This window comes from Anomalospiza imberbis, chromosome 4 (assembly GCF_031753505.1).
Source record: "Anomalospiza imberbis isolate Cuckoo-Finch-1a 21T00152 chromosome 4, ASM3175350v1, whole genome shotgun sequence".
NCBI lineage: Eukaryota > Metazoa > Chordata > Aves > Passeriformes > Viduidae > Anomalospiza > Anomalospiza imberbis.
Window position 1 is genome coordinate 69128270 of NC_089684.1, and position 24512 is coordinate 69152781.

The 24512-nt window shown below is 38.1% G+C and overlaps 1 protein-coding gene and 1 long non-coding RNA gene across 14 annotated transcripts in view; one reads left to right on the forward strand and one right to left on the reverse strand.

Moving 5' to 3' along the window:
• Positions 1-24512, reverse strand: part of CTNNA2 (catenin alpha 2) — a 463302-nt gene that overhangs the window by 10007 nt on the left and 428783 nt on the right. For 8 of the 13 annotated variants that reach the window (XM_068189021.1, XM_068189023.1, XM_068189022.1 and 5 more), the window contains 4 exons: positions 24268-24449; positions 21865-21970; positions 19127-19261; positions 6454-6597 (listed from right to left, as the gene is read on the reverse strand). In XM_068189021.1, coding sequence (XP_068045122.1) covers positions 6454-6597; positions 19127-19261; positions 21865-21970; positions 24268-24449 — 567 coding nt within the window. Of the gene's footprint in view, positions 1-5095; positions 5264-5510; positions 5595-5856; positions 5930-6453; positions 6598-19126; positions 19262-21864; positions 21971-24267; positions 24450-24512 lie in introns of those variants that run through there. The other 5 variants (XM_068189030.1, XM_068189028.1, XM_068189029.1 and 2 more) reach the window with 5 other exon arrangements.
• LOC137473209 (uncharacterized) lies at positions 6492-19131 on the forward strand. The gene is made up of 5 exons (XR_010998656.1): positions 6492-6571; positions 10952-11013; positions 12050-12128; positions 16360-16464; positions 17079-19131. It is a non-coding gene; the product is annotated as an uncharacterized lncRNA (long non-coding RNA).

Genomic DNA, 24512 nt, shown 5'->3' on the forward strand with positions numbered 1-24512 from the left:
CAGTAAGTAACAAGAGTTCCCTACTAGAAGGATTTTTTTCCCCTGGTCAATTACTGAACAAACAATTTGTAAATGCATCTGTTCATTACATTTTTAACTTTAGCTAACACTAAATGCCATTAAAAACCATTAAAACAGGTAGTAATTACCTGTTCTTACTTAGTGCAAGTAAAAGAAACCAGAACAAAACAAAAACATTTGTAAAGGCTGTTGCAATTCACAGGGAAAGAACAAGTAAAGATGACAGCAAATTGAGAATAAATTAGAATGAATGAAATCTTGCTCTGAATTCTAAGGGCTCATTTTTATTACTCATGCTTTATTATGCAAATATTCTTTAAGGATGAAAAGAACCTTTTGAGGACATCTAGTGCAATGTCCTGTTGAAAATTTGAATTACATGAGGTTTTGGATTCTGCTGAAATTTGGGTATGTCCAAGGATGGAAAATTTCACATCTCTGGACTGGAGAACTCCACCCTGCACTTGAATTTCACTACCCTCCAGTTAAAACACTTTTAACTTATATCTAATTGGTATTTCCCATGTGAAAACTTTTTTACTGCTTTTCTTGTCCCTGTGTCCATGCAACTCTGACAGGTCTGGATCTGGTTCTTCTAAACCCTCCTCAGAGGTAGTTGTAGGCAACAATATTTTCTCTGAGCCTTCTCTGTACACATACAAATGTATCTACGACCTGTGCAGATGATGTTGGCAATCTCGTTTTCACTGCTAAAAGAGCAAATGTCCTATCCAAATGGGGAAAAATGAGTAATTGTAGAAAAGGAGGAAAAAAAATATCATTTTTTGACAAATTTTTAATAGTTCACTGAAATTGTTTAAGTCCAGTACTACTCTTTTCAGAAAATACTTGTGTTAGGGCTTATGAATTTTCCTGGAGCCTCTTTTCCTTTGCAGTTCAGCACTTTAGGTAGGCTTTTCCCTGAGCAACAAATTCCCCGATATCCTCAATGATTCAAATAATCCAAATGGCTCCTGTGCCTTTCACCTCAGGACAACCATTCCTCCACAAAACAAATTAATTCAACCACATCTCCAAATCTTATCACTAATCCAGAATTTGCTTAAAGGAAATGAAGGTATAGATTCAGAAGTAGGGTGAAATGAAAAGGCATTTGCAGAGACTCTCTTCTTAAAAAGTTCTTATTTAAATAGTGTACATTAGTCATGATTAGCCACAGACTTGACTGATGCAATTACTTGGCATCAGAAAAATTCAAACTGAATGTCTTTAAATATTAGTCATGGCTATTGTCACTTGAACCCCCAGAATTTTTTCAGATGCCTCTTACTGAGCAATTTCTTTAGGAATGAAAGCAGGAAAAATAGGGCTGTTCCTAAAATCCATTGATTTGGTGCGTTTGGTGACTGAATTAAAGTGTTCATAGTTTTCATTTCTACAAATTAAGTCTTATCCTGCACTCAAGCTACCTAATTCCAGGTTCTGGACCAAAAGGTGCCAGGTTCTGGACCAAAAGGTTCCAGATTCCTTTTCTGCCTGGTGAAGAAGACCGGGAGTCCTGGAGCACTCGAGATCTTTCATGGGTTCTTTCTCTATGGAGATGGGCCAGAGCACTTCACCTTTAAAACTCAGTTTAGAGATCTTAAATTGCATTAGAATCCTAAAAATAGTACAGTGAATATGGGCAGGTGCTCAACATCTGCAAAGAAAAATTAACCGTCCTTGGATTTGGCCTAGTGGTCCAAGAATTCAAACAACTTACTGAATGTTTTTGAGACTGTTTTCCTTAATTCTCTTTTGTTCCCTACAAAATACAAGACATACATATCTCTCCAACCTCCAGAACCTAAAGACATCAGAGCATCAAGACAGAAAATTTACATACATAAATGCTCCTTAATAAGCAATTAAAAAATTTCTGTTCAGGAAAAAATTAGGCATCAGCTTAGTTCACAGAAAGTTGAATTTACTTACATATCGATAAAAACCCCCAAAAGAAGCCCAAGGCTAAACTTTCTGACTCTGTACACACGGTTTAATTCACCTGCTTATGCCTCTATTTTTTAAGGTATTACCAATCTGAGCAGTTGTCAGTGTCTACCTGAAATGAGAATCTCTGCCCTCTGGAAATGGCTCTTGAGTTCCACGTGAGGGAAGGCTGCAGTGAACATCTCAGCTGCAGATGTTTACACTTGGCTAGATGAGTCAGTAGTCACACAGCAACAGAGATGAGGGCAAAAACCTCTTCATAATTCAATTAAAATCTTTCTGAATAATAAAATAATCAGTTTCCATTACACCAAAGACCTACTCTCATCTTTTTGCACAGCTTGAGTGGGGCAGCCTCCCACTGTTACTGTAGGATTTCTTTCTAATTCTATATTTTCAAACCATACTTAAATTGGGTGAAGTCTTTCTCCTGTTGTTTTTTTCTGGGGGGAAAGGCAGTATTTGTACTTTGTTTGTTTTTTGGGGGTTGTTTTCTGGGTTTTGGTTAGTTGCTTGGTTTTATTTTGATTTGGTCATCCACAGTGGAAACTGGAATATCAAATGCAAGGCAGAGAAACACTGGTCTTGAACATTATCTGAGTATTTTAGTAGTATACTATTTTAAAAATAGTAAACTAACGAAAAATTTTAAGTTTTGTTTCTTTACATTACCAATAGAAAAAAGTTATAAAGAAAAAAGAAGTATTCTAAAATTTTATTTTAATTCTTTCTACTTTTTTCTTTGAGTTACTATTAAAATTTTTTCTTTATATCCTTTGGAAATTTTTAACCTACTTTACCTTTCTCCTAATCCTATCTCACAACAAGAAATAAGTACATAAGTAATTAACCAACCCTAAAACCCACCACACTCATCAACACATTAATTAAGAAATCTCAAAATTTAAAAAAATCTTAAATTACCAAACCAAAACCACTGCAGTCATGAAGGAGTATGTAGTGTTTGAAACCCATAGTGACTCTATAGATCCTTTCTGCCTTGAGCGTGGCTCAGCATTACTTGTAGAAAGGAAATAATGACGATATTTATTTCTGTTTTCAGTTTTACACCATGTGTTTGCTTTGAGACACTCAGATAAAAATCCAAGGGGTTATGATTCAAAAGAATCATGTGTAATTGAGTGCAACTGTCCCAGGATTAGAAAGTCCAGGGTGTTAAGGCAATTCTGATTTCCTCCCTCCAGTACACGCAGTTCAAGTGTAAATGTGTGTTAATTTGTGTTGTAAATTCAAACAAGCTGAGGTCGAGGTTTAAGAGGACTGCAAGTTAAATCAACAAGAAGAGTCCTCTAGAAAGCTGTGCACTGTCATTGTCATTGTGACTTCTGCTTAAACAAGATTAAATCCATACAATTTGTGTTGAGGCAATGGTGTTAAACCAGCCCAAATCTGCAGTAAGAGAGGGCAGGGGGAGAAGCATCTCTTTGCCAGCTGACATGGTTTGGGAACAGATGGTGCATTTCACAGCTCTCCCCCAACTTCTCACAGAGAAGAGGAAGGTAAGAACCAACCCACAAAGTTTTAATTCAACTTGTAAGATAAACCAGCCTGGCAAACAGAGAAAAATTGGGAATTTCACATAGCTGCTTTAATCATACTGAAAGAAATGTTCGATCCCTGTAGATGATCTTATGTTACTCTTGCATCCACGATCTTACATCATTGAACTATTGTTCACCCTTTGCCATTACGATTGAGGAATAAATCTTTCATCTAAATGTTGATCTCCTTAAATATATAGGTGTAAATAGACTAGCTAATATATTTGGTTTGTTTTGAGATGATTATACACAACGTGCTTGCAAGTATAATTTTTTTAAGAATACTGCATCAAAAATTAACTTTCAGTTTGCTAATAATTTATGAAGATTTAACTAATTTGAATTAGCATGTAGTGGAAGAAATTTCTCAGATATTTGCTTTAAAAGTTTTCATATTAAACACTAAATAAAATCAGCTGAAATCTAGGCCTTATAATATTTAATTTAATGTAATGTACACGTAAATAATATTATATAAACTTCGTAATTGACTGAATACACATTTAAGCCAAGGCTGTAAATGTAGGAATCTGTGCACTTTGGACATTTTAATATTTTTTCTTAATCATAGCTGCCAGTAAAATAATTTAACAGGGGAATTAGCTCAGTAAATGTAACAGTAGTTTATTTATTCTCCCAGTGTTAGCTATTTAGCCAAACTTACAGCCTGGGCTTACCTGGACAAAAAATTGTTATTAGAATTGGCATGGACAGATTTCAGGTTAATTAATGTAACAGTTCATGTAATTTGGAGTATCTTCCCCTCTACAAACTCCCCACTATACAAAAGTCAGCCAACTGCTAATTTGCTCATCTTACAAGACAAATTTAGAATGGAAATTTCTCTGGATTCAAAGTAATCCACTGACATCTCTGTTCCACGATATCCCCTCAGTGCTGATCACTGTCTCCAATTCACCACCTTTATTGAATGACACCAATTCTGATTCCCTTTTCCCACTACTTACACCAGTCTTAAAAAGAGTTTCTCTTTCTATGCCCCCAAAATGCTTTTGTATCATTGAAGTGAGATTAGGGCACAGTACAGTTGAGTTGCTCTTTGTGTTTTATCCATTCTCTGCAAAAACTGAAGTCTCCTGCATTATGCAAGAATAATTATGTGAGAAGGCAATTTGATAAACTCATCAGCAAAGGATGTGCTTAGGATCTAAATTAAATTTTACCTCCAAGCATTTGCCTCTGAAAAGAACAAACTTCAAATCATCTTTAAGAGCAACAATTCCCATGTTTTCCCAGTGAAACATTAGAGATTGACTAACCAGTTTTTCCTTTTCCTTTCCTGAAAAGATTAAAGTTTGCTGGGGAAGCTAAATTTGCTAGGCAAGTTCGTGGCTTTGCAAAGGAAGATTTGAAGATTTCAGTGTTTGGTTTACTAAAGGAATAAATAGTAGTAATAAAACACCTTGTGCACATTATTCAAAGCTAGAAAAGCCTGTCAGGGAGACATTTTTATATTCTTTGTCATTATTTTTCTCTTTGACAGGGAGGGAAACAACCATTTGTGAAAGTTTTGGTAGGTAGCTTTGTAAACAAGACTCTCACCCTCCCTGAACTCCATTTAGATGTCCTGTGCTTGGATACAAAGAGCATCCCTGAGTCATCAGGGAGGAATATCTATCCATCACCATGGACCAATTCCCAGCAATGGCACTGACCAGAAGATGGAATGGTCTGCACCCTCACCCAATTGCTCAAAGCCACCCAGTCACCTGAAAATAGAAGTACTTCATCAGTCAGCCTATGAACCCCCTCTGCTGAAAAGGCTGGGACTGCACCCTCTTTCTCTGATTTATCCAGGACATGGTGCTGCCTTTTAGTGCCTCTCACTGGGATATGACCAGACCCCACATGAAGCTGGTAAAGAACTTTAAATGAACAAAAGCAGCAAGATTTCAGTATCCCTAGGGTCCAAAATCTTCATATGATCCTTCTTCTGCCCTTTCGTATGAGAGCTCTGACATCTTGACAGCTTTAATAGATACCCAGGAGGCAGAACAAGAAAGGAAGATCTTCGTAGTCCATCTTGTCTTTTTTAATATGCTGAGGGATATTAAAACAGTGAAGCAGTAATACTTGGGGCTGAGGGAAATAGGTAACAAGACAATGCTTTAAAATAAAATTGTAACATTTAGCTAGTGAGACAAAAAACATGCCAAGATATTCAGTCAGCAGCATCTCTGCCCATCTCAAGTTCTTATCAAAGAAAAAAAAATCAAATGCTTTGATTTATAATTTCAAAGGCTAAGCCTGAGTTACATCTCTTCTGGGTTTTATGCTTAACGTTATGTCTTCCACAATTTACCTTTGAATTTTGTTTCATCTATGAAAAAGGTCTTTTAATTGGCTTATTGTCAATACACAGCTTCATAAATATTCTGGATAAAGTGAATAAAGACAGTAATAGAGAATATAAAAAAAAAAGAAATCCCGTCCCATATAAACAGCCATTATCCACAGTTAATAATGATAAATATATAAATAACACCATCTATCTTTAATCATAAAGAACTTCAGGAAAAATTATGGCCTAGCACCATAATTAAATACTGTAATTAAATTAATGGAAGTTCAGCAACTGAGTTCAAGGGGACCAGAGCCTGCCTTTGTACAAGGCAAGATAAACATTGAGGGATCAGTTTAACCATCAGCCAATGGACCCTCCGTGCAGAGAAATTGCTTTGCAGGTGAAGTTAACTCTGGGACTTCTGTACAGGGAGGAAATGCTTCTCCACAGGTGACTTAAGACAACACATGCAATTAACTCTGTGAGTCCTATGGCTAATTAAAAAAAAAAAAAAAAAAAAAAGAGAGAAACTATCAAAAAAAATCCCCCATTCTCATGTGTCTTCCCTCCACCCCCAGAGCTATAAAGACATAGATGAGACAGGAGGTTACTCACCGTTGAGGAGTCACCGCTTCCAGTCTCAAGCGTAGCTCCCTCAGCACAGGTGGGTGGGTGGGTGGAAAGTTGACTAGCCCTGCCCCCATCTATGACATCACACTCTACCTCATAAAAGGTAGTGAAAGTGCTCTGAACTCCAGTCTGATTTCCGAGAGATACAGAAAAGAGATAGTGAGAGAGAGAGCAAGAGAAATATTGTGCCGTAGCGTAGAGCGAGGAGAGAGGGGAACGTGTGCTGAAGGAGCTATGCTTGGCCAAGGACACAGGGCCTCCTCCACGATGAGTAACCCCACTGGCTGGGGGTTCCTCTCACTCCTTCCCACAGCACAGGGTCAGCCTGCCGGCCCCGCAGGGCTTGCTGATTCAAAAGGGGAACATTTTTGGCAGCTTTTGATGACAACCAGAGAGGACAGAAAGCTCTATCCCAATTAAATGCTGACTGACATCAGATCGGGCATGAATTTGGTCGATAGATTCCCGAGTGACTCTATTTTATGTGTGGTTTTATACAGCCAAGCTGCAGAAAAACATCCACACCGGTGCAAGCAGCTAAAATTCCGATGATTGCAACAGGAATTACACTTGTGTTCCCCTGTGTGGGATAAACATCCAATTCACACCTGTGGATTGACCCTCGAGTAGAGTAATCCAGAGGGTTGGGCCTCCTGCATCGCTGCATGAGGGAGGTCAGGAAAAGAATTATGCTTTTCTTGCACTGAAAATGAGAACTGACAAACTGTGCTGAAGGAACAAGTGAGGGAAGTATAAAAATTCTGGGCATACATAATTTACAGAGCACACTTTCAAGTTCCAGAAAATAGCAATAAAATTGCAAAGAGGTGATGTTTATAAAAATGTACATTTTTAGACAATGACAGCCGTACAGGCTGAGGGACACTTTTTTCTCAAACAACATCCCAAGGACTGATACTGGAGGACTTAAAATGGGATATTCAGTCTACTTTATTGTAAATGGTATTTTTATCATCCAAATTCTGGAAAAGCAGGTTTGGGAGTAAACAGAATTGCTTATATTATCCACTGGGATTTTCTTAATAACCTAGCTGTAGACTAAAATTGAAAAAAGAGTGTGTCTTTTTTTTCTGCTGCTACACCTAACTCCATTAAATAAAACTGCTTAGAGAATGGGGGACTTATTCAGTGCCAGTAAAGACTGGTAGTGTAAGAGCCTGACTTTTGGAAGAGGAAAAATTAATTCTTCTTCAATGTCTTTTGAGGGTATGTATTATAAGTACTCAGGCCTTTTGGTGCTACAAGGTTCATGTGAATTATAATCTAATAATGATTAGTATTTCTGTCTTAATAATGATTAATGTGTATTGCCTGCTCTGTCAGTGTGTTCTTTTTTTTCTCTCTTTTCCTTCTACTGAAAAAAGGGAGTGTGTGACTCACACACTCCACCTAACAACAGAGTCAAGCATTTTCCTCCTTAACCTTCAAAACTTTTATCATCATGGTTTTCCTGCAGTATCTGCAGATGTTGCTTTAAAGCAGTGCATTTATGGGATTAAAAACTCAACAAAAATGGGTGCCCAGTGGGCGAAATGAAGAGTTATTGTGGCTGTTAGAGATGAGATGTAACTGCAGGAACACAATGCAAAACTAGGCTGCAGCTGAGGAATGCTAAGTGATGGCAGTGCTGTTCATAATTTAACTGTTTTCTCTGTACATCATCTCTTGATTACAAACTTATTTGCGTGTTTGAAGACAGACAGGAGGAAAACCTCCTCTGGTCCCCTGTATTGCATCGACTCCTTATTAATATTTATGTCTAATGGCCTGATAAACAGAAAAGAAAAATCCAATTTTTCAAGGCTTTTATGGTAAAAAGTACCAAGTAGTATTCAGTGAATTCATAACTTAGGTAACCTATGGCTTGACTACTGCACCACAGTTGTTTTTGCCAAATAAAGTAGGAACATATTTCAAACTCCTATGACCACCGGTCCTGATGGAGTCTATGTGAGGTTGCTCCTTCTGATAAAGAGAAGGATGTTCAGAGGATATAACCTAAAAAATCAGCAAAATTACACAGGAAACAGCAGCTCTAAGATCTTGTAAAGAGAGAGTTTAGAGAGATAAAGAGTTAAATTGTCTTTTATTGGGATGAAACATGGAAAAAGCAGAATTAAATCCTGGAAGACTGAGTATGGCCAAGGATATTCTCCAGTAAAAAGAGAAGATATATGGAGAAATGTGGAAAATTCCACCATGATAATGTGATATAAACAGTTCAATAGATTGGGTGGCAGATTTTACCCCAGATGGTATTTTCGGGCTAGTACTACTTAAATCTGAAATCTTGTTTTGACCTGCTTAGTATGATATCTGTAGTTGACAAAGAGAATATAAAGTGAAGAGCAAAGTTAAGAGCTGTGTACATAGACCTAAACACATTACTGATTAAAAGCAGAGAAAGAATACAGCTCATGAAATTATTTTTAAAAAGTATATACATTCAAGAAAGTGCATAAATCTTCCAAATGTTTCAAGGAACACAATTAAGATTAATTAAATGAATGCATGGAAAAGCAAAGAGACAGTAAAGAAAGACTTTAATATAAAATATTTTCTTGAGGGATGTAAGTTAAGCCTAACAGCATAAGAAAACTATATAAATGCTGGTCAAGTAATTGATTTAATCACTTACACCCAGGCACCAGAAATCAACTTAAAGTAGGGGTCCATGTTTAGTCTGACCTCAAAGATCTGATAGAAAAAAATCCCAATGTGCTTTCTTTCTTGCTTAAAAGGATGAACAGGTGGTGGGAAAGGCAGGCACCACACAGGTACCTCTGGGTGCTGTCTGGGAAGTTTGAGCACAGAGAACCAACCCTACAGAAGCATCACCCAGACTGGTACAGACACGGAAGGTAAAAAAGGATGGATTGTAAGGAATTGAAACGAAAGCTGGAAAAGGCCATGTAAAAATGCCAAAGTGACACATATCATAAAAGTCTGAGAGCTTTACACAGACACACCTCTGACCCAAAGAGGGCCAGCTGCTCTAGGGCAGCAGCATGATGGGTGAGTGGGAAAATCCTTTTTGTACGTTATCTGTCATAGTTAAGGAATGATGAAATATGGAATATCCTACCTGACACTGAGTAAAGCTGTAACCTCTCTAACTTTTTGTTAATGGAGATGCTGAACCCAGTGGAAGGTATAAAAAGGGGATGAAAATGTTTCTGCAGTCTTTTGGTTCAGATATTGATGCTCTAATCCAGTTTTACAGAATTCTCCTTTGGTGTTTGATGAGATTTAGCACACATTACTTGTATACTTCATCTCAGTTTCTAGTCATACTATTACCTACCTGGTAACAAGTTCACAAGGTTTTGATGATGTATGAATCAGAATCAGAAAGAACTGATGTTAAAAGAAAGCTTTTGAGAATATCTAGCAGTAAGAGGTTAGGATTGATTTTTCTGATACTGGATAGTTTTTTACTTTGACTTCATATCACTATCTTAATTACATTACACAAACAAACCCTTTTTGTTGAAGCAGCTGCTTATCAGTCATGCAAGATTAGATGTGATAGCAGAACTATTCTTCCTTTGCTTCTGTGAGGTACATAAATAATAATAATAATATGTCCCAAGTGTGGAAGAAAATATTTCAGAGATTAAAGATAGAAGGCTACTTTCAACCTTCCTCACTCAGTTAGCTCTCTTCCTAAAGGCTATTACGAACTCCCTTATTTAATGGAAGCACATCTCTTTTGTGGATTTTATGAAAAGCTTTGTTGTAAGCTGTTCTGTTCAGTGTTTGCAGTTGATTTTGCTCAGGTTGGAAAAACCTGCTGATGTTTTCCCTTGAGGGCACATCTTCTTGTCTGTGAATAGCTTTGTGTGTGTGTTACTCGTCTGCAACTCTGGTTGTCAAGAAACACAATTGCAGTCAAAGTAACTGATGAGTTTGAACTTCAGCTGTTATTCTTTTAATATCTGCAAAAGCACCATCTGATAGTACTTTTAGAAGTGGGATTTAGTGTCACCACTTTCCAACTCAAGGAGTTAAATAATTGCAAGAGCTACAAGATGTACTTTCTATAAGAAACACAATCCAAAATCTCCTATTTGTGGGTCAAATCTGTCATTATGGAAATTCAGTCCCCCGTAATTCCATGTGCAAGAAACAAACCTCATTTTCATTTATGGCCCTGGGATGAACCTATTAGCAAATCTATGCTGTGCATTAGGGAGGCCAACTAAGAATGCCCCAGGGGAAAGGAATTCTTATTTAATACAAAATGGTGATGCTCAGACCCAAACCATCTCTTTTAAAGGCAATAAGACAGGAAAACAAGTGAACATAAGATAGCACCAAAGTCCTCTCTTTCTTTATAGTAATTCTTACAGGAATAGTCCTTTGGGACCTTATCTTAGAGTGTGTTAGAGCCCTGCTGATTATTGTAGGGCTGCTGTAATTTGTGTATCACAAAGCCATTAAATTCCCATTTTCTTCCCAGCTCATTCAGCATGGCCAGGAATAGGAAATCAGGCTGAAGTGAAGCTGTAACCACTGTAGCAGGTGAGCCTTGAATTTTTGAGTGGCTACTATTTTGAAAGCAAATGCAGCACGTAATGAAGCACATACAACAGTATTTCCTTTAATTCTCTAACCTTTTTCTATGGTCATATTTGTTTCAAGCCTCAGTCTTGAATCTGTAACATTTTACATTGTTTTCAAGGAATTAAATGGTTTCATATTGTTTGGTGTCAGAAATGCTTTTCTTTGCAGAAAATTGTTCTAATGAGAAATTTCAATAAATTTAATCTTCACAAATGCATGAATATTAGTCACTTGATAAAGCACAAGAGCATGTTCCCCAGAGCCCAAGTGCTTCTTAATAAGGATAAAAGTCTGACCTGTCTAAATTTAAACCTACTGAATGCAGACATATAGATGGTGTGTGTGCTTCTTGTCTCCATGAATATATTATAATGAAGACAAGTGCAGTGTAATTTTGCTTTGCAAATTAAATTCTAGATAATATCTTTCCATTTATGCAGGATACACAGTTTCATATTTATGTGTGTTTATACATGCATCCATATAAATTGAGGTATTTTCGTAGTGCTAAACATAGTCTTATATAAAAAAAATTGGAGCTTCAAAAGAACTGAGATTGTTGCACAAAAAAAAAATACTTTCTTGTTGGATTTTTCAGTTGTGTCTTGAGCTTTGTTCATCAGCTTTTCCTTACATAAACTCTGTCTGCCACCATCCACCTTCTTTGAAGGAACAGTGATACACTAAGAAAAATAGATTAACCTTTCCAGAGGCTTCTGCACAGCTTTGTCTGTGGATCACAGTTATGATCCCCCTGATGCCCAAAGCTCAGGGTATGCACTATCATCCAATCCAGCACCTTTGACAAAGGCAAACCCCTGTGAACTCCCTGACACAGGAACAAGATCCTGCAGGATCTTTCACTTGGCTGAACCAAAACTCTGTACAAACGTCACTTAAAAGAGACCTCTGGAGGACTCTTGTATAACTTTTAACCTGAAATGAGTTGATTACCAACACTAGATCTTCTCAGCTGCTACACTGCCTACTCCAGGCTTGGATCCATCCAAGGAAGCCAACTGCATAAACTCTCTGAGCTCCTGGTCCATGCTCCCTTTACTGGGATGCAACAGGTAAGCTACATATAATGAACTAAATTCCTATTATTGGCAAATATTTGGGAGAGGTATTGCGCACAGCTTTAGAGCCACTACAGGTACATCTATTTGCCTCTTTTACATTGTTTTAATTCATCTTTAAGATGTTTCATAGGATAATTAGGAATTCTTCACCGTTCTAACTTTGAGAAAACCCTAAGACGGAGCTTCCATAAAATACATCATTTATAATGGATAAATGACCATGGGGGATTTTATCAGCACTCATTTTGATTAACCTGCATAACTCACTGGTGCCTTTGTCCTTTAGGAGTAGTAAATTGACTCCGTGTCAGGATGATACATTTTTTACGTTACCATATCATCAGGTAGTCCCTTCATGGACAGTGTACTGAGGGACATTCTGTACCAGCAAGAGTTGGAGACTCCTGAATTAGTCAGTTCACACAAATTTGTTCCAGATAAAGGTTTATCCAAACCTGTATAAGTATATATGCTTCACATAGCCATATACTTTGGAACTGAGTGCACTTACTATGGCTTCATTTCACCCTCACACGTATCAATATATCTGCATCCACTCAAACACTTATGCAGAGGTTACTTAAATATTTCTCCAACCCAAACTGTCCAGATAAAACATCTTTCTGTATTTTTCGTGTCTTTAATGTCTCCCAAAGCAGATGACATGAGCTACTTGAATATACCATGTAGATCAAGGTCTCACTTTCACAACCCAGCCCCAGGCTTCCTGTCCTGGAAGCTAGCTGTCTTTTCACAATGCCAGAATAAAGACCCCGAGTTTTTTGTTTTCTCTGCTTGCTTGTTCTATTAGGCAAGTAGAGTTTATTGTGGAGTTAACAAACTTCATGGTCCTGACTTCATCTCAGTCCTTTCCCAACACTGCAATTCTTTGATTTCATAGTCTTATCTTGCTTTTGGTTTGGCTTTCTTCCCCTGAACATTTCATATCTCCTATTTCTTTGGCTTACTTCCTTATTATTTCCTAAGTGCTGTTCTTTACTCTCTGCTTCCACAGAATCACAGGATCAACTAGGTTGGAAAAGACCTCGGAGCTCATTGAGTCCATCCTGTGACCCAGCACCACCATGGCCCTGCGTGCCTTGTTCAGTCTTCCCTTAAACACCTCCAGGGACTGTGACTCCACCACCTCCCTGGGCAGCCCGTTCCAATGTCTAATCACCTTTTCTATGAAGATATCCCTCCTAATGTCCAACCTAAACCCCCTCTGGCACAGCTTAAGACTGTGTCCTCTTATACTGTGGCTGGTTGCCTGGAAGCTGGGGAGAATCCCCTCCCTCCCCTGCTGCCCACGGGGCTTTGGATGCAGCTCAGGGAACGCGTGGTTTCTGGGCAGCCAGTGCATATTGCTGGGTCATGTGGAGCTTTTCATCAACCAACACCCCCAAGCTCTTCTTCTCAGGTCTGCTCCCAGTCCATTCTCCTCCCAGCCTGTGTTTGTGACAGGGATTGCCCTGACCCAGCTGCAGGACCTTGCACTTGGCCTTGCTGAACTGCACGAGGCCCTTACAAACCCACCTCTCCAGCCTGTCCGGGCCCCTCTGGATGACATCCCTCCCCTCCAGTGTGCCAGTGGCACCACACAGCTCAGTGTTGTCACAAAACTTGCTGAGGGTGCACTTGATCCCACAGTCCATGTCAGTGACAAAGACGTTAAACAGTGCCAGTCCCACCACCCCTGAGGAACACACTCCTCCCTGGTGTCCACTTGGACAGTGAGCCCTTCACTACAACTCTGAGTGTGACCATGCAGCCAGCTCCTTATCCACTTCTCTACGGTTTAGAGACAAGGATATGTGAGCCAGTTGTTCCATTTCCATTATAAATTTATAGCAAAACTCATTTTGTCACTAGCTGAGTAACCTTTTGGCACTCCTGAGAATCTTGACGAGAAGGAACCCAACAGTTTTGTCAATTTACCAACTCTCCCTTCAGGAACCTTTCACATACTCCTCATATCTTGCCTGGTTCAGAAGTATGAAATTGGTCTGTTTACCAAACTCCAAGTCATCACTTTTCCCATTCTCTTAAGCATTTTAAATGCAAAAAGTTCTCTCTGATTGCCAACTTTAAAACAAAGCAAAACACACCAGAAATGCTTTCTGTTTCAGGGAAATGAAACAACCCATCAGTGGCTCTTAAGTAGCTGCTCTTAATCTAAACTCAATGAAAGATGGCCTTGCTCACTTTTAATAACAGGTGAACTTCAAACTACCTGATTTTTCTTTGAGTCTATAGAATGAATATTATATATCAATAACTTGATACTTTACTGCCCACACGATACCAACTTGTTTTTATAGTATGAGGTAGTTTAGAGTGATTCAGCATTAATTAAAAGAAAAGTAGGATATTTAAGCCATTTTTATTAGATGTAAGATCCATAGGCAGAATTGATAGGGAAACTGCTGGTGAGCTCATCTGAAATAACTGCTGGATGCTCACTGTTTTTCTCTGATAAATAATGAGGCTCATTCATATTTGATGAGGACTGGCTCTTTCTGGTCACCTTACTCATCACTGATCACAAATAAACATGTAATTATTTTTCAGTATATCTGTATTTGTTCACCCTTTTATGTATCCACCCTCCCAGTCCAGGTGTTATGTCAATTTTCATCATGTCCCACCCTAAACTAATGGGATGGCTCCAGCCCTTTCACCTTCCTGTTCCTGCAAAACTCCTCACTTCAATTCACCAAACAAAAACTCCTTGGTAAACTCACAATCTTACCTACACTGTCTTGTATCTTCAACAGAATATAGGAATCCTTCTCTGGGCATCACAGTTGAGCCTATTATGTTAAGATAAATAGGACCTGGAAAATAACTGGGAACTGGATCCAGCTAAAGTGTATGTTTGGAGTGTGCTTTGGCTATTGATTCCATACTTTTGGACAGTGTTCAAAGGCACGTGGCTGCTACTCTGTATGACACTGCATATCTGTCTGGTTCAGAAGTTTAAGACTCTGGCAATTTTTCTGATAATACAGCGGATTTTATCTGCACAGCTCTAAATCAAACATGAACATGATAAGGAGCTGCCTTGGATAAGGGATTTTCTTAAATTCTGCTCAATCTAATCCTACAGGAAAAACTGTGGCAAATTTTCTAACATAAACAAGAACTTTAAAAAATGCAAGCTCACGGCCTAAATGGATAGTAGGTAAATGAGCTGATCAGCTTCTGAGCAGCAGTAAACAGAACAAGTGGATATTCATTCTAGAATAGGAAATGAATATATAGATTTGTTTTATTGCCATTCTCTTGCTAACAAGAGGCAGACAGGAATGTTAGAAAGAAAAATAAAGCAGCCCTAGAGTTACAAGTCTAATTTTTTTATCTAAATAAGAAACATCATTAAAAACAACTGAACAAAAGTAGCTCCCATGAAAAGGCAAGGCCACCAACAAGAGTTAAGTATATGTAAATGGAATTTACTTCACTGAGAGCAGTGTACTCTCAGCACCTCAGAGGATTCATTCCAATACAAAACTGCAAGTGATTATGAAGCAAATATGCATTACCTTAAATAAACCAAAGCAAGAGACAAAGCAAATTATTTTGAAGTGTTTTTACTCTGTAATTTCATTAAAGGAGGTTGTTTATTCTCAGAGGGGAACTAGAAATTGAATATTGAAATCTAAAATTACAGAAACATAAATCTGTTTATGGACCATGGTCAAGGAGAGTTTTATTAGGACCAAGGCTATCATCTACAGAGTTAGAAATATTTTGCAATTTTGGATATTAATTTTTTTTGCTTTTATTAAACATCCTCCTCACCACTTTTGCTTATTTTCCAGGGCTCCTCACTGAAGAACTAGTATCAGGGTTTTTCCTTGCTTTACTTTTCAAAACTCCATTGGAATCAGGAATTAAGTGCCTCACCTTGGAACATAAAGGGCAGAATAAACAGACAATCTAAATTGTCCTTGCCCATTAATATTGCCCTGCCTAATATTAATGTGGAATTAGCTGATGTGTGCTAACTCCCAATTGCCAGGTCTTACTTAACTGGGAAAAATGATTCTGCTATCTACATGGAGGGAGTCTGATGGGAAAGATCAAAGGAGAAAAAAGAGCAGAGGGGAAAAGGAATGGGAGAAAGAAAGGGAAAACAACAGTGGGTTCTTTACTGAAATAATTCACAATTCAGGACTGTGACATTTTCTTACTTTTTGATCTGTTTTCCTATTTGCAGCAAAGTCACTGATGCCAAAAAGGACCCTTCATATGCTATGCTAGAATCATACCAATCTATAGAGGAAAAAAGCAAGCGAGATCAGCTTTATGCTTATTTTCAGAGGTAAACCATACTGAACTACTGAATCTTGGGGGAAAAAAAAGAAGTTTTATCAAAAGACATACGGCACATTAAATGTTATGTACACAGTATTTTTGAAGTTGTTGCAACATATTTTTCTCTAACAAAACTGTAAGGACTGTGGGGTGGCTTTCATCTGTCTTTTAGCTTTTAATTGGTTTTATGTCTCTTTCCTTTATATATAAGTATGCATACACCCACACGAAGATTCAAACATACATATGCATACATTCATTTCATTTATAAACATTGATTAATATTCTTAATAATGAAAAAAATTCAAGCAGAGATCCTACTCCCCATAATAGTTCTGAATTGCAAGTCAGCTTCTGGATTGCTCTGAATTGTCTCGTGGTTCTTTGTAAACACAGTAGTAAATTACAATATTGTAATAATTGTTATGGTGCTTGATATTTACATCAGAACACTTGAATATAGCACAATCACAGAAACTTACTTCTGTACTCAGGGGTTGGGAAGCTTGAGTTCTGGATTTCTATAGTACTTCTAACATTGTACTGTATGCAAGTTGCCAAATAATGGTATTTCATTTTAGTATAAATAAAATACTGTTTATTTGTAATTGGCTATCCAAGAGAGAATGAAGAAGAAGATGGAAGCAGAAGCAGCAAGTAGACAAGCAGATGTGGATGTGCACTTGGATACCAGACCTCTGGATAGCAAAGGAGCATACAGTACCCAGCACCCTGAAGATCAACAGCTCAGAAAACACTGTCAGGAAAGCTCTGCACTGACTGGGGCATGTCAGATCACAAGATAATGCTCTCACAAAGGGATGCACAGGAGTTCAACTCACTATACCTCCTCCTGCTCAGAGCACCAGCAGAAGAAGCAAGCTGGGCAATCTTCAAATTTTCTGTAGGCCAGTTTTACCGAGTCTTTGGAACAGATCCAAATAAATTCCGTGATTGAAGGTCATTTTGCCTTTGAGACTGACTGTGAAAACCCCACCAAACAGAAACACAATGGTGATGGAGCCTGGGAAGCAGCGGGTGCCAACAATGCCAGACTGGAATGATGAACTCAAGCAGTTTGGCCACTTATAATTCCACAACGGATGGGGATGTTCCAGGAACGAGGAGATGCGCAAGGTTCACAATGGCTTATTCAGCATCCACAAACACTGAATAAAGAGACTCGAAAAAAGAAACACACACAACCACAAAAGCCAAGCCAGGAGAAGCACTGAGTCGGGGAATTGTTTTAGAGAGATGAACATGACAACTCAATGGGTATGAAAGGCTGGACCCAGGTGGCAGGAGGTAAGAAAAGATCATAGCAATTACGATGCAGCATAGCTGTCAGTGACACAAGGACAGATCGCGCCGCTGGTGTCAGGAAAATGGAAGAGGATCTTTTCATTGCTGTGGGAAGATCAAGGTATTAAAATTACATACGTACATACGTCAAGAAGTGAAGACCAATTGCAGGACAGATACAGGAACCTTTAAGCAGCTCCTTTGAGGATTGTGTATATGACTTCAGAATGCCTGATCCAAGAAAGTCTGGCAAATGTTTAAGACCTTCTATAGGGCTTTGCAAAAAAAAAAAAAAATGTTATGTGACTGAAAACACTTTCTGTGACTTCTGATATGTTTGAGGAAGGCCAGTGATGCCACTGGGGAATCTCATGGATGGAATGAAGTTTGTTGTCCTAATAATCTTCGTACTTGATTGGGCTTAAACAATGAAAGGGTGCTTTTTCAAAACCATCTTTGGGAACAATTTGCTTTGAGCATCTTGGGTCTCACAAATCACTATCGTTTTGAAACCACTCAGGAGAGTGGAATATGTTACAAATTTACATACATATGGTCTGTACTTGAGTTAGAGGATAACAAAGGTGTCATGGGGCTAAACTAGTGTGAAAGAAAAAAAAAATCATGAAGAGTAATCATTGCTTCTTTGTGATTCTAGCACACTCCCAGAGGCTCAAAGGCCAACAGGAGAAGGAAAAAAAAAGTTTAAAAATATAAAAAACTCAGTGCTTATGATATTACTGCTGCCTGTCTTTATTTCTCCAAAAGGTTGCGTGTAAGAAGTTTGTAGTGTTCATTGAAATAACTGGGTGGTATTAGAGTATATAATCACTGTGCTTGCAACAGTACTTGAAAACAGCATATTCATCAACATTTAAAATATTTTGCTGGCCTTCCAGAGTCTTTTGCTAAACCTAGTGTGCATTGGAACCTGAGTGAATGAATCCCATTAGTCATCACCATCTTAACAATATGCACTTCATAGAGAGTTGGCTTCTGCACAGAGGAAGGAAATTACCAGTAGTAACAAAGGAAAGAAGATTTATAATGAGCAAATATACAAAAGCTCCAAATAATTATAATAGTCACAGCTTGGCAATGACTTTCTAGGCTATTAAATTACTTTTCTTTTGGAAGAATGAAGATTCTACAAGGTTAGTATAAACAAAGGGTAATTGGAAAATCAAATTGCTTTACACAAGTTATTGTAAGGCCTGGAATAATGGCGATAGAATTAAAAAAAAAAAAAAAACAAACTTACTTATGAATCAGTGGATTTTTGTTTTGTACATTATTGCAGTCAAAAATTCTCCCTTTCAAGTGCTACATGGGAAACAAATGGCTAAACACAAATCCCAGCTTACCCCTGATACAATGAGTTCTCCTCCCAGGTTCTGCACTTCTGCCTTCACTTTGCTGCAGATATTGAGCTGGTGGCAGTACAGGGCAATGCGCTGCAGGTAGGCCAGCAGATCCTGCTTGCAGGCCGAGTCTGGGCACTGCAGACAACACAAATACTGATTAGATGGAGCTGACTTCATGAGATTGGAGACAGGTAATCAGATAGCGGCAAGTGTGTGTGTATTAGGTGGATCTGTTCCACTTTGTCTTACATGAGGTACTAGATAAAATCTGAAAACTCAAATTCTACCTTTTATTTAACTCAAGATTTATGAACTACAAGATGCACTCTAAAGATGCACTCTACCTTTCTGAAAAATGAGAACCCTCTTTATTAGCATTATGAAAATAATAATTTTAAATTCTGCTCCGCATTAATTTATGGAATTGTACTGAATAGCCAAAAGGTCAGGTTTAACTTGAAACTCCAGTTGCCTGCTGGACATCCAAGTTAACATCCAATATGGACCAGTTAATATCCAGATAAACCCAATTCTGAGGGGTTACCCCCACTCTAATGCCAACTCCTGTCTGCCTGGCAGCTCCCCTGGCATTTGTGCAGACGTTCAGGGGATCAGATTAGGTCGAATGTGCTGGATGCTGTGAGGGTTTCATAATCAATAGAACTAGCAAGGGCCCCAGTACAATTTATTCATAGTCTCTGGGACTCTTAATAGAAACTGCATCATCCCTCACAATATGAACAGCATAACAAACAACAGCCTTGCAGTTAATATTCCAAGTCTTGCCTCAGGAGAACAGACCTCAGTAATTCACTCTGACGAAACAGAGCTAAAAGGGCCCACTGCTAACAGCATGTCTCCAATAAATACTCTTTGGGGCTACCCAGCAAAGTCTGACTGACAATGTTCCTGCATAGCTTGGGGAACAAAGATTCCAAATCTGCCTTTTTATCACCTTACAGAGTTTATGCTCAATTAAAAAAAAAAAAAAAAAAAAGTATTATCAGAGCCTTTCAAGAAAAACTGATAGAATTAACGGCATATGAGCCAACAACATCACAGCTCCAGCCTTGAGATCACTGCTCTGGCCCCAGCAGCTAATGCTGGCCAGGAATGTGCTCATGGTGAAGTACTTGGATATATTGTTGTCTGTAACTCCAAATGGAGTCACCTGGCTTTTTTCTTGCCCTTTAAAGCTAATAATAAACAAAGCTGGAGCTTCACTGTAGAGCCTCTCTTCCTCAGACAGTTGCCACACCTTTCAGACATTAATCCCTAAAAGACCTCTTCTCTCTACTCATGCCAATTTAATATAAAAATATTTACTCAGTTCTTGAAGTCTAGGAACTGAAAGGAATGAATTTAAAGCAATACTTCTGAAGAGTTGTTAAGGCTTTTAATATAAATACCTTGGAGTGAAAAAAAAAATGTAAGGGCTCTCTCATAGGAATAATAATTAAAAATGCAACTGTCCACAAAAAGTTTACATTGCATGAAGGTCTCCAGAGTTCTGTGAAATATCATTGAAGTGCTAGCATTAAAACAAATACTTCATTCTCAAAATAATTTCACTGTTTATTATTAGGGTTACAGTCCTTTGAAATTTAAAATATGACTCAAGTCAAGGCACTCTAAGCATAACAAGTCTCCTTCTGTTTCTTTCTTTAAAATATTCCACCTCTGCAAATACCGCAGACCAGGAATTTCATCAGCTGACAGATGGATTTCTTCTTTCTTGTTTTAAAATGAACAGATGCTACATTTGAAGGACTGGAATGGGTTAACTACAGGAAAAATGCTTGCTGCTGCTGAAGAAGACCTAAACCAAACATTTCTGAGGCTACAGGAAAATGGACAGCTTTGGGTTTTTTGCCACTCTGGCCCATATTCCATGGCAGGGTGTGTTACACACTATCACACTCCTACTTGAAGAAGAAAATGACATTCTTATTTTAAAGAGAAAGACTAGAGGAAAGGAAGTTACCAGTTCCCACTTCCAGCAAATTTTCTCTTGATGAAAATGAAATGAAAGAAACTATATGAAATTTACAAAGGGAAAAAAATAGTGAAGTTTAATTTGCCTGAATCTAAAATTAGCTATGTAGGACCTGGATTTAAAATTTGGCTCTTGACTTTTAATGTCATGCTTCCTCTCGCTCTCCAGATCAGTAGATAATCCAGTCCAAAAATATATATACAGCAAGGTCATCTGTGCAGCTGTGACATGAATTTGGTAAAGGAAGTGAGGACACAGACCCTACAACATGCACAATACACTGAGGCAAACCAGAAAATAGGGAGGCAGAGAACCTTGAAGGAGTAAAGAGCCAAATCAGGGGAAAATTGCTGGAAGAATGAGCTGAAAAGAATCTAAGCATTCTTAGGGACTTGGCAAGGGAAATGGAACTTCCAATTCCCTACTGCTTTTTTAACAGCAAAGTCATTTTGGATGTGATATCTCACAGGTCTTTTCCAACCTGAAGGAGTGTCTATCTAATTCTAACAGGCCCAGAAGCGAGGCTGGGGAACAAGTCAGGCATTTCTGAGCTTTAGAGAAACTCATTTATGGCTTTCCTGTTCTGCAAAATGCTGATGGGTCTAGAAGAACCAGCTTCTATCCAATGGGAAGATCAGGATCCAGACTCTCAACAGGTAATTTTCTGGTAATACAGACTTTTCCTGCAAAAGGCAACTCATCCATAGAGGTTATGTTGTATTTCAGCTCATTTTGGAGCTACCTGATCAGCTACTGCCCGTGCCAGTTTGTCCATCCTGGATCCTGCCTCTGCAATCTTCTTGGCTGCATTAATGACATCGGATGTGTTCTTCAGGGGGCCTTTCCCTCTGTGAAACACAAGACAATTACCCACAATCTCAATAAATCATGAAAGGCACCAGTTTTAGTGACCCTGTTTAGTGCTCATTTTTAAAATAGTAACACGAATGTCTTCTTAATTTATTACAATTTTGCCTTTTAAGTACTTTATAGTACAGCTTGATTAAGAAATCTGTCTGCTATATTTCCTCTCCCTTACAAAATGCCTCACTGGCAATTTAGTCCTATGGTGCCTTCAGGCACATGAGCTGTACTTAATAGTATATGCATTTTTAAGTGCTCATTAAGCCAGTGTTGTTCCTGGAATACACAACTACTTCAAAATGATGTGATTCCCAAGCCAGTGCTAAATGTTCAGCCCATCATGTTTAGGGCAAGAATGTCACATTTTAGAAAATCTTTTTGTAGATTTTTTTGTTGGAAAATAAATAGAGGTGAAGCATAATCATTATGTTACACACTTGAATGTTACACTTTAAACATGTATAATTAGCTTTAGGCCTGATCTTTCACCGTATTTTTAAGATGTTCTACAAAATTCTGATTTTAGTCATTAATGCTAGCAAAATGTATTAAGACAGAAGGTCTCCACAGACTTCTGAGTTTTCATCAGACTCAAAACTTTATTCCTACCAATAAAATTGCTGCTGCTCGTGAGGAAGTCTCCACTGGAAGTGAGTTCATTTTCCATTTTTTAATGTGAAAAATGACAATATGATCAACCTTTTTTTTAATTAAAGAAAAGGCATTTTTTTTCTAAGCACAACACTGCATTATCTTTGGATTTTTTTAAAACCTATAATGGCAAGAATAACATGCTGAAACATATTTCCACTTTAATCTTCTTTCCAGACTTTCATTACCACTTTAAACAGATGAAATGCAAGTATCCCACTTCTGGTGAACTTAAACTGCAGCAAAAATACTTCTTGGTGACCTTGTGTGCTTCTACATTAATTACATGAGCAGCTCTGACTGTCACAAACTCCATGAATTTGAAAAATTATTCTATTCTAACACTGCTGAGGTTACAGCCAGCCAAAAAGGTGTGAAAGGCTTGTTTCTGTTTTAATGGAATATATTAAACAACTTGTTATTGAATCTGATGCAGATAGAGGTTGATGCACCTTTGATTTTTTTTTTTATTTACTTCAAATGTGTCAGTAGTCTTTATCTCATTCTCAAGTTAGTTTTGTTCTTTTGATGCTAGAAAATACAATTATAATTTCATGGCCAATATATCAAAGGTTGTCCAGGATGTTGCAGAAACTGTGCATATTCTGGGCTGTTGCTTTAGAACATAATTTCTTCCTTCCGTGATACAATGACACTGTTTGGGCAGATTCCATTCTATTTTTTGCTGACAGAAGGATCAGGGACACCACGACAATACAAATACAAAAGTAACACAGAATTCTGTAAAATATCCTCTCCATCCATTTCCACCCCTTGCCACTATCCCAGGTTGCTGCGAGCCCCAACCAACTGGCCTTGAACACTTCCAGGGATGGGGCAACACAAAGAGATGAATAAATGGATGTCTGATTTTAATCCTGAAAAAAAAAAAACCCCAGGAAGATTTTCATCCTGTTTTGTGTAATCACATTTTGATAAATACCATTTAAACTTTTGAACCCACTTTAAAAATAAACACTGTACAAAATTTAATTTACCACGGTGATCTGGAATTCAAAGAATCTTGTAAACCTTTCTCCCTGGTGTGATTAACAATATGACCATAGTAAAAGACAATAATTCTGTTTACACTGTATCACTAATGAGTGGCCTTTTGACTCTCTGCAATTAGTGAAGAACAAGACATCAACAGAGAAAAGAAATGAAACCAAAAAAAAAAAAAAAAATCATTACTGACAGACTCCCACGAAGCATTAGATCAAACCAGTTTCATTTCATTTGGGATTTTTTTTGGAAGGAAGTTCAGTGTTCAAATGATATAAATAGTTTTGCCATTATTTTTGATTGACACAAATTGTGCTGAAATGTGGAAAGTTCAGAGAGGAACATGCATTTAGATGGGTACTAAATGAAATGTCACTGGAGTGTCTGTAAGGTCACAGACAAACTTTGCAAAATGATCTGCAAATAAAAGAGACTTGCAAATAGCACAAAAACTTCATGTGATTAATCCCACTTGGACAAATACCCAGGGCAATGTATATGATGAGCATTCCTTCGCTTTGCATCCCCAAAACCTCAGCAAATCATCTCAAAAGGGTGGAAATCAAGCAGAAAAGGGAAGATGTGGCACATCTGAGCTCCTCAGCTGGGGTTATTTTGTCCTTACCTGGTGAAATCCGTCATTTCCATCATAATCATGCACATCTGCTTGGCCAGCACAATGATGTCATTGCCACTGTCATCCCACTTGGCCACCTCTGCATCCAGCTTGCTCTTTTCTTGGTGGAATATCTCCACCTGCTCAGCAATCTTTGCCTTCTCCTCCTGGGGCAGCTGGGCCATGATAGCCTGGAGAAAGAACAGGAGTTGGGCATGCAAATAGGAAGCTACAAACTGGATCTTTCAGTGGTC